Here is an 8,398-nt window from a genome sequence, read left to right as displayed (position 1 = left end):
GAGCCCGAGGCGGAGCGGCCACGGGGCCGCCGGGACGCCGAGCGCGACCGCGCGCGGAGGGAGGCGGCGGAGGCGCTGCCGGTGGATCTTGCGCGCGTCAAGCGGGAACCGGGCACCGGGGGCGGCTCCGGGCCGGGATCCGGGACCGTCACCCCCGCCGCGCCCGTGCGGGTGAAGCGAGAGCGGGAGCCCGATGGAGACTCCGACCCTGAACCCGAGCCCCCCGGTGGGAACCGGGGGTGGAAAGCGGGGATGAACCGGGGGGACGGGGGGGAATGGGGGCCTGAGGGGACCGAGGGGACACACTGGGGTGTAGGGGAGGCACAGGGTGACGGGGACTGGGGCGAGCTGAGGGGACAGGGGTTGTCCCGGGGGACACCGGGGGATGAGGAGGAAGGGTGTGAGGGGACACCGGGATGGGGGGGACGGGACTGGAGGGGTCGGGGGCACTGGGGGCTGTGGACAGAGCCAGAGGTGCGTGTGGGGGGACACCGCTGTGGGGTCTGGGGGGGCATCAGGCGGGAGAGGTGGGGGCTGTGGGGTGTGAGGGGGCACTGGGGAGGATGTAGGGGGGTCACAGTGATGTCCCGGAGGACACTGGGGTTGGGGGGGCAGGACGGTGGGGTGGGGGTGAGCGGGGGTGTCTGGGAGGGGGCACTGGGGTTGGAGACGCGGGGATGTGTTGGGGGACACACTGGGGTGTAGGAGGGGCAGCGGGGGGGTGGGAGGGGCGGGGAATGGAGTGACTGGAGGGACACTGGGATGGGGACACAGACCAAGGTGGGAATGGGGAGTTTGAGGGGACGGTGCGGGGCAGGACACACCAGGGTTTCCCGGGGGGACACAGGGACTGACTCTGGGGGTGCTGAGCTCAGCTCTGGGCAGTTGGAGGCACTGGGGGGAGCTGGGGCTCAGCTCCAGGGGTCTGTAATGAGGGGGGCATTGCCCTGGTGTTGTCAGGGCCCTGTGCCCCCCTCTAACACCTCCCCCACCCCCAGTGCGCTACGGCCGCTTCGACCCCGAGGACCAGCGGAGCCGCCACTGCCCCTACCTGGACACCATCAACAAGTGGGTGATGGGGGGCTGGGGGGCTCCCCCTGCCCCTCCTGGGGGTGCCCTTGTTCTCTGGGGGTTCCCCCAGCCCCCCTCAGCCCTGTGACCTTCCCCAGGAGTGTCCTGGACTTCGACTTCGAGAAGCTCTGCTCCATCTCCCTGTCCCACATCAACGTCTATGCTTGCCTGGTCTGCGGGAAGTACTTCCAGGGTGAGACCCGCCCCGGCACCGGGGGGGGACACGGGGGATACCCAGGGGCTGTGTGGGGGACAGCAGGGACACCCGGGGGCTGTGTGGGGAACACTGGGGACATCAGGCTGCTGTGGGGGACAGGGACACTCGGGAGCGAGGGGGAATGGGGGACATCCAGGGACTGGGGTGCTGGGGGGGGACAGGGACACGTGGGGATGGAGGTGCTGCTGGGGGTGGGATGTGGGGGACACCCAGGGCTGGGGTGCTGCAGGGGGCACAGGGACCCTTGGTGAGGGCACAGCCCCCCCTGTACGTGGGTGAGGGATTCTTTCTGTCCCGCTTGTCCCATCCCATGGCTTCTGTGTGCCCCTCTCTCTTCTCTGGTGACCCGAGTGTCCCCTCCTTGCCCCCCTGTTCCCGCAGTGACGCCCCTGAGCCCATGCTGTCCCTCTGTCCCTGCTTGAGCCCATGCTGTCCCCCCCCGAGCCGTGGTGTCCCCCTGTCCCCCCCGAGCCCGTGGTGTCCCCCTGTCCCTGCCTGAGCCCGTGGTGTCCCCTGTCCCCGCAGGCCGTGGGCTGAAGTCCCACGCCTACATCCACAGCGTGCAGCTGAGCCACCACGTGTTCCTCAACCTGCACACGCTCAAGTTCTACTGCCTGCCTGACAACTACGAGATCATCGACTCCTCCCTCGAGGACATCACGGTGCGGGGGCACCGGGGGCACCCACTGCTGGGGGGGCAGCATTGGGGGCACCCCGTGCTGGGGGGCAGTGTTGGGGTGCCTCAGCTGTGAGGGGGGTTGGGTTTGGGGATACCCCTGTTCTCTGGAGGTTCAGGTGTGGGTCTCCTGGTTCTGAGGGGCGTCAGATTTGGGGTACCCTGGCTCTGAGGGGTGAGGTTTGGGTGTGCTGCTGTTCTGTGGGGGGTCAGTTGGGGTATCCCTGTTCTGAGGGATCAGGTTTGGGTTTTCTCTGTTTTGAGAAATGAGGTTTGGGATTGCCCTTGTTCTGAGGGGCCAGATTTGGGCACCCCCATTCTGAGGGGGATCAGTTTGAGTTCCCCTCATCCTGAGGGGTCAGGCTTGGGGTCCCCCCTGTTCTGAGGGGTCAGGTGTGGAGTCCCAGGGGTCAGGTTTGGGTCTCCCCTGTTCTGAGGGGTCAGGTTTGGGTCCCCCCCGTTCTGAGGGGTCAGGTTTGGGTCTCCCCTGTTCTGAGGGGTCAGGTGTGGGGTCCCAGGGGTCAGGTTTGGGTCCCCCCCCGTTCTGAGAGGTGCCTCTCCCCGCAGTACGTGCTCAAGCCCACCTTCACAGCCCAGCACATCGCCCACCTGGACAAACAGGCCAAGCTGTCCCGGGCCTACGATGGCACCACGTACCTGCCTGGCATCGTGGGGCTCAACAACATCAAGGCCAACGACTACGCCAACGCCGTGCTGCAGGTCACTGGGACGGGCTGCCCTGGGGGAAACAGCCCAGAACCCCACTGGGGGCTCGTGGGAGTGAATCCCACCTTTCCCACGGGAGATACACCGTGGGGGGGGTGCAGGCTTTGTTTGGTGTGAACCCCCAGCGCAGCCCCACTCTGGGGGTCCCAGGGATGAGTCCCATTTCCTGTCTCATACACTTTACACCTGGAGAGTACAGAGTTCATTTTGGGGTGAAACCACCCCAGAACCCTGCTGTGGGGCTGAAAGGGATGAATCCCATGTCCACTCTTACAGGCTTTACACCTGGGAGGTGCAGACTTTGTTTTGGGGTGACATCATCCTATAACCTCCCCAAAACCCCACTGTGGGGGTTCTGGGGAGGAATCCCACCTCCCTTTTCACAGGTTTTACACACAGGGGAGTGCAGGTTTCATTTTGGGATGAAGTCCTCTCAAAACTCTCCCAAACCCTTTCCCACTCTGGAGTTCCCGGGGGGAATCCCACATCCTTTCCCACAGGCTTTACACCTTGGGGGTACAGGCTTTGTTTTGGGGTGAAACTCCTGCATAGCCTCCTTCCAGATCCGTGCTCTGGGGGCTCTGTGGATGAATCCCACAGGGTTTACACACAGGGGGTGTACAGGCTTCTTTTCGGGCATGAGACCCCCACATAACTCCTAAATCCCCACTTTGGGGATGAATCCCATCTCCTGCCCCAGGGGCTCTGCACGTGCTGGGGGTGCAGCCCTCAGAAACCCTCCAAAACCCTCGCAGATCCCTTCTCTGGGGGTCCCGGGGGCTGAATCCCCCCTGCTGCCCCCCAGGCCCTGTCCAACGTGCCCCCCCTGCGGAATTACTTCCTGGAGGAGGAGAACTACCGGCGCATCCAGCGCCCGCCCGGGGACATCATGTTCCTGCTGGTGCAGCGCTTCGGGGAGCTCATGAGGAAGCTCTGGAACCCCAGGAACTTCAAGGCTCACGTGTCGCCCCACGAGATGCTCCAGGCTGTGGTGCTCTGCAGCAAGAAGAACTTCCAGATCACCAAGCAGGGTGGGCTTTGGGGGGGGCAGAGTCAGGTCTGAGGGATCTGGGTTTGGGGAGTAGGGCTGAAATTTAGGGGCAGTGCTGGATTTGGGAAGAAATGCTGGATTTGGGGGGCAGAGCTGGACCCAGGGAGCTCTGGATTTGGGAGTCTGCATTTGGGGTGCAGTGCTGGGCCTGGGGAGCTCTGGGTCTGGGGGACAACACTGGATTTGAGAGGCGGTTCTGGACCTGGGGTGCTCTGGATTTGGGGGGCAGTGCTGGACCCAGGGGTTTCTGGATTTGGGGTGCAGGGCTTGGTTTGGGTGACACCACTGGGTTTGGAGACAGGGCTGGGTCTGGGGGCTCTGGATACAGGGTGCAGGACTGGGTTTGGGTGACTGGATTCAGGGGGGCTCTGGATCTGGGGGACAGCAGTAGGTCTGGGAGACATCACTGGATTTGGAGGCTGGGCTGGGTCTGGGGGATCTGGATTCAGGGGCAGTGCCAGGTTTGGGTGGCAGCACTGGATTTGGGTGCCAAGCTGGATTTGAGGGAGCAGAGCAGGATGTGGGGGGACAGCAGAATTTGGGGAGCAGTGCTGGATTTGAGGGGCAGTGCTGGGTGGGGCAGAGCAGGATCCAGGGTCAGCTCTGGCTCCAGCCCTGCTGTGACCCCGTTGCAGGGGATGGGGTGGAATTCCTGTCCTGGTTCCTGAACGCTCTGCACGCGGCGCTGGGCGGCACCAAGAGAAAGAAGAAGAGTGAGTGGTGGTGGGGGGAGATTTTGGGGGGTCCGGGGGGGCCTCTGTTCCCCTGCTGTCCTTGCTGAGCTCCCTCTGTCCCCACAGCCATCGTCACTGATGTGTTCCAGGGCTCCATGCGCATCTTCACCAAGAAACTGCCACACCCCGACCTGGTGGGAACGAGGGGAATGGGAGGGTTGGGGTCACACAGGGGGTATTGGGGTCACACAGGGGGTATTGGGGTACAGGGAGATGTTGGGGTCACACAGGGGTCACACGGGGGTGTTGGGGTGCAGTGGGGGGGTGATGAGTTCAAATGGGGCTGAGGCCAGGGAATGTCTGGGAGAGGGTGTTGGGATGCATTGGGGTATGGTGGGGGGTGTTGGGGTATAGTGGAGGGTGTGGGGCTACAGAGAGATACGGTGGGGGGTGTTGGGGTGCAGTGGGGTATGGTGGGGGGTGTTGGGGTGCAGTGGGGTATGGTAGGGGGTGTTGGGTTCAAACAAGGGGTGGTGAGGTGCAGCTGGGGGTGTTGGGCTCAAATGGGAGGTATCAGGGTCCAGTGGGGGGGGGGGACAGTGGGGCGTTATCGGGGTCGGGGGGGGTGGTGGGGTGCAGTGGGGGTTTCAGGGTCTGGGGGAGGGCATTGGGGCCCAAGGGGGGGTGTTGGGGTCCCACAGGGGTGTCACCCAGGGGTCCCACCCCCAGCCTGCAGAGGAGAAGGCGCAGCTGCTGCAGAACAGCGAGTACCAGGAGCGCATGGTGGAATCCACCTTCCTGTACCTGACCCTGGACCTGCCCACGGCCCCGCTCTACAAGGACGAGAAGGAGCAGCTCATCATCCCCCAGGTGCCCCTGTTCAGCATCCTGGCCAAGTTCAACGGCAGCACCGAGAAGGAGTACAAGACCTACAAGGAGAACTTCCTGAAGCGCTTCCAGCTGACCCGCCTGCCCCCCTACCTCATCTTCTGCATCAAGCGCTTCACCAAGAACAACTTCTTCGTGGAGAAGAACCCCACCATTGTCAACTTCCCCATCACGTGAGCGAGGGCTGGGGGTGTTGGGGGGGGCTGGGGGCACAAGGAGGGGGTTTAAAGCATCTGGGAGGAGATGGGGGGGGGGTGACGATGTGTAGGGGTGGTTGTGGGTGTGTGTGGGAGGTTGTAGGTGTCTTAAGAGGGGTTGAAAGCATCCATGAGGGGCTTTTGGGGTTTGAAATCATCTAAAGAGGTTGGGGGGGTTGGAGAGGGGGTGGGAGGGTTTGGAGCTTGTGGAGGAGGTTAAAAGCATTCCAGAGGAGATTGTGAGTGGCGGGACAGGGTTGACAATGTCTAGGGGCGGTTGTGGGTGTGTGGAGGGGGTTGTAGGTATCTAAGAGGGGTTGAAAGTATCCAGGAGGAGGGTTTAGCATTTGAAACCATCTAAAGGGGCTTTGAAGGCACTTGGGGAAGGGTTGGAAACACTTGATGGGGTTTAAAACCACTTAGGAGGGGATTGGGGATGTGTTGGGGATGTTGGAAGGTGTCTAGGGGAGGGTTCTGGTTATCTAGGACATGGTAGAGGCATCTGGGAGGGCATTTGAAGGTGCCTGGAGAAGGTTTGTGGGTGTTGGAGGGCGTTGGAACCATCTGGGAGGGATTTGTGGGCATCTGGAGGTGTTATGGGCATCTTTTGGGGGTTCTGTGGGTATCAGGGAAGGGTTTGAAAACATCTGGGGGGAGTTGAGTGCAGCGGGAAGGGTGTGTGGGCACCGAGAAGGGGTTTGGAGGCGTCCGAGGAGGGGGTTGTCTGTGCATCTGGAGGGGGTTTGGAGGCCTCTGGAGGGGGTTTGGATGCATCTGGAGGGGTCTGTGGGGGCTCCCCTGCCCCCCTGAGGTGTGTGGGTGCCCAGGAACGTGGACCTGCGGGAGTACCTGTCGGAGGAGGTGCAGGCGGCGCACGCTCACACCACCTACGACCTCATCGCCAACATCGTGCACGACGGGAAGCCCTCGGAGGGCTCCTACCGCATCCACGTCCTGCACCACGTGAGTGTCCCCCTCCCGAGGGGCCCTGGGGGGACCACGGGGACCCCCTGGCTCACCCTGTCCCCTCCTGGTCCTGGCAGGGCACAGGGAAGTGGTACGAGCTGCAGGACCTGCAGGTGACCGACATCCTGCCACAGATGATCACCCTGTCCGAGGCCTACATCCAGGTGAGGGGGGCAGGGGCACCCCCAGGATGTCCCTGGCACCCCCAGGATGTGCTCTGATCCCCCCTCCCTCTCTCCCACAGATCTGGAAGCGGCGCGAGGAGGATGAAACAAACCAACAAGGGGCCTGAGACCCCCAGGGACACCCCCAGCCCCCCTGGGGACACCCAGAGACCCCCTTGGGATCACTCCCAGTCCCTTGTGGAGACCCAGAGACCCCTTTGGGGACACCCCAGGCTCCCCCGGGGACATCCAGACCCCCCCTGGAAGCACCAACAGCCCTGTCTGGGACATGCCAAGCTCCCCTTGGGGACACCCAGAGAGCCCCGGGGACACCCTGAGCCCCTTGGGGACATCCTGAGCCCCTTGGGGACATTTAGGTCTCCTTGGGATCACCCGTAACCTCTCTGGGGACACCCCCAACCCCCCCAGGGTGTCTCTCCCCACCCCAAATAAATGCCACCCACTTATTTTTGTAACTTATTTTCACCTTTTCTCTTCTTTGTGTTTAGGGGGGTCGTGGTTTCCACTGCTTCCCCCCCCCAACCCCCCAGCACCCTGTGACTCCCAGAAACACCCCAAAAAACTGGGGACACAGAGCTGCATCCAAGCTTTATTGGGAAGTGCTGGGGGGGGCCCCAGTGCCCCCCTACAGCCAGACGTGCTCCTGGCAGTGCTGCAGGGCCTGGGGGGGCACAGAGGGGTCAGTGGGGGGTGCAGGGGGTGCCACCCCTCCGTGTCCCCCCTGTCCCTACTCACCTGGCAGCGCCGGGCGGGCTCGGGGCCGGAGCACCAGTACCTGGGGCCCAGGGCACAGGGGCCCAGGGGGGGTGACAGCGCAGGGGGGGCAACACCCTTGAGGTCCTGTGGGGGGGACATGGGGGTCAGGGGTCCCCCCAAGGGTGGAGACACCCCCAGGAGCCTCCTGAAACCCCCTCCCTGGGGCTGTGACATCTTTGGGGTTGTGACACTCGGTGCCTTCCCCCACTTGGGTCACTCTTGAGTGTCTCCTTCGAGGCCTGTGACACTCTTGGGGACCCTGACGCTGTCCTCTCAGTAGGGGTGGCACCTTCTGGGGACCTCATGGCATGCCCAGGGGTGGTGGGACTCCCTTGGGACTGTGACACCCCTGAACGTATCCCCTCGGGGCTGTGCCACCGTTTGTGTCCCTGCCATGGCCCCTGGGGACTGTGACACCCCTGGATGGGTCCCCTTGGGGCTGTGCCACTGTTTGTGTCCCTACCATGGCCCCTGGGGACTGTGATGCCCTCGGGATGTGTCCCACGGACTGTGACGCCCCTGGACGTGTCCCCTCGGGGCTGTGCCACCCTGGGGTGCCCCGTCACCTCCCCAGGGACCCGTCCCCCTCACCTCGGGGCCCACGCACTCCGCCAGCCGCACCACGATGGCCTCCAGCAGCGCCGGCGGCGCGTCCACGTCGTCCGCGGTGCCCTGGCAGACGAAGAGCAGGCGGCACAGCAGGCGCGGGCCCAGGCGGCCCAGCAGCCCCTCGATCAGCAGGGTGGCATAGCGCTGGGCCAGGCACTGGCACGCGCCCACGGCCACCAGCGGCAGCGCCCGGCACAGCCCCGTGGCCGCCGCGGCCACCCGGGGCACGGGGATGGCGGCCTCGGCCTGCGCCACGAAGGTGCGGCACAGCCAGCACAGCGGGAGGGGCACCGGCAGCGCCGCCGGGACCGGGGGGGGCTCCTGCGGGAGGGAGGGGGGTCACTCTGAGCCCAGGGTGGCATCGTGGCCTCCCGTGGGACAG

General features: G+C 64.3%; 2 protein-coding genes across 4 annotated transcripts in view; one reads left to right on the top strand and one right to left on the bottom strand.

Annotated features, from left to right (window-relative positions):
• Positions 1-3: 3 nt before the first annotated feature.
• Positions 4-7,108, top strand: USP39 (ubiquitin specific peptidase 39; the record flags this gene model as incomplete). The annotated part of the gene is made up of 12 exons (XM_027697621.1): positions 4-226; positions 999-1,068; positions 1,170-1,264; positions 1,814-1,950; positions 2,532-2,684; positions 3,496-3,721; positions 4,377-4,454; positions 4,542-4,609; positions 5,145-5,476; positions 6,328-6,463; positions 6,544-6,630; positions 6,711-7,108. Coding segments are annotated over 12 exons (1,653 nt in total), but the record flags the coding sequence as incomplete, so codon positions are not given.
• A 114-nt stretch (positions 7,109-7,222) lies between these two features.
• SFTPB (surfactant protein B) overlaps positions 7,223-8,398 on the bottom strand; it is a 4,178-nt gene continuing 3,002 nt past the window's right edge. For all 3 annotated transcript variants that reach the window (XM_027697606.1, XM_027697605.1, XM_027697607.1), the window contains 3 exons: positions 7,999-8,337; positions 7,387-7,491; positions 7,223-7,312 (listed from right to left, as the gene is read on the bottom strand). In XM_027697606.1, coding sequence (XP_027553407.1) covers positions 7,277-7,312; positions 7,387-7,491; positions 7,999-8,337 — 480 coding nt within the window. In that variant the 3' untranslated portion in view covers positions 7,223-7,276. The remainder of the gene's footprint in view (positions 7,313-7,386; positions 7,492-7,998; positions 8,338-8,398) is intronic.

Source organism: Neopelma chrysocephalum, unplaced genomic scaffold (genome assembly GCF_003984885.1).
Source record: "Neopelma chrysocephalum unplaced genomic scaffold, ASM398488v2 Primary Assembly neopelma1_120, whole genome shotgun sequence".
Classification (NCBI taxonomy): domain Eukaryota; kingdom Metazoa; phylum Chordata; class Aves; order Passeriformes; family Pipridae; genus Neopelma; species Neopelma chrysocephalum.
Note: the sequence above shows the minus strand (reverse complement) of the source record. Positions and strands in the feature narration are given on the sequence as shown.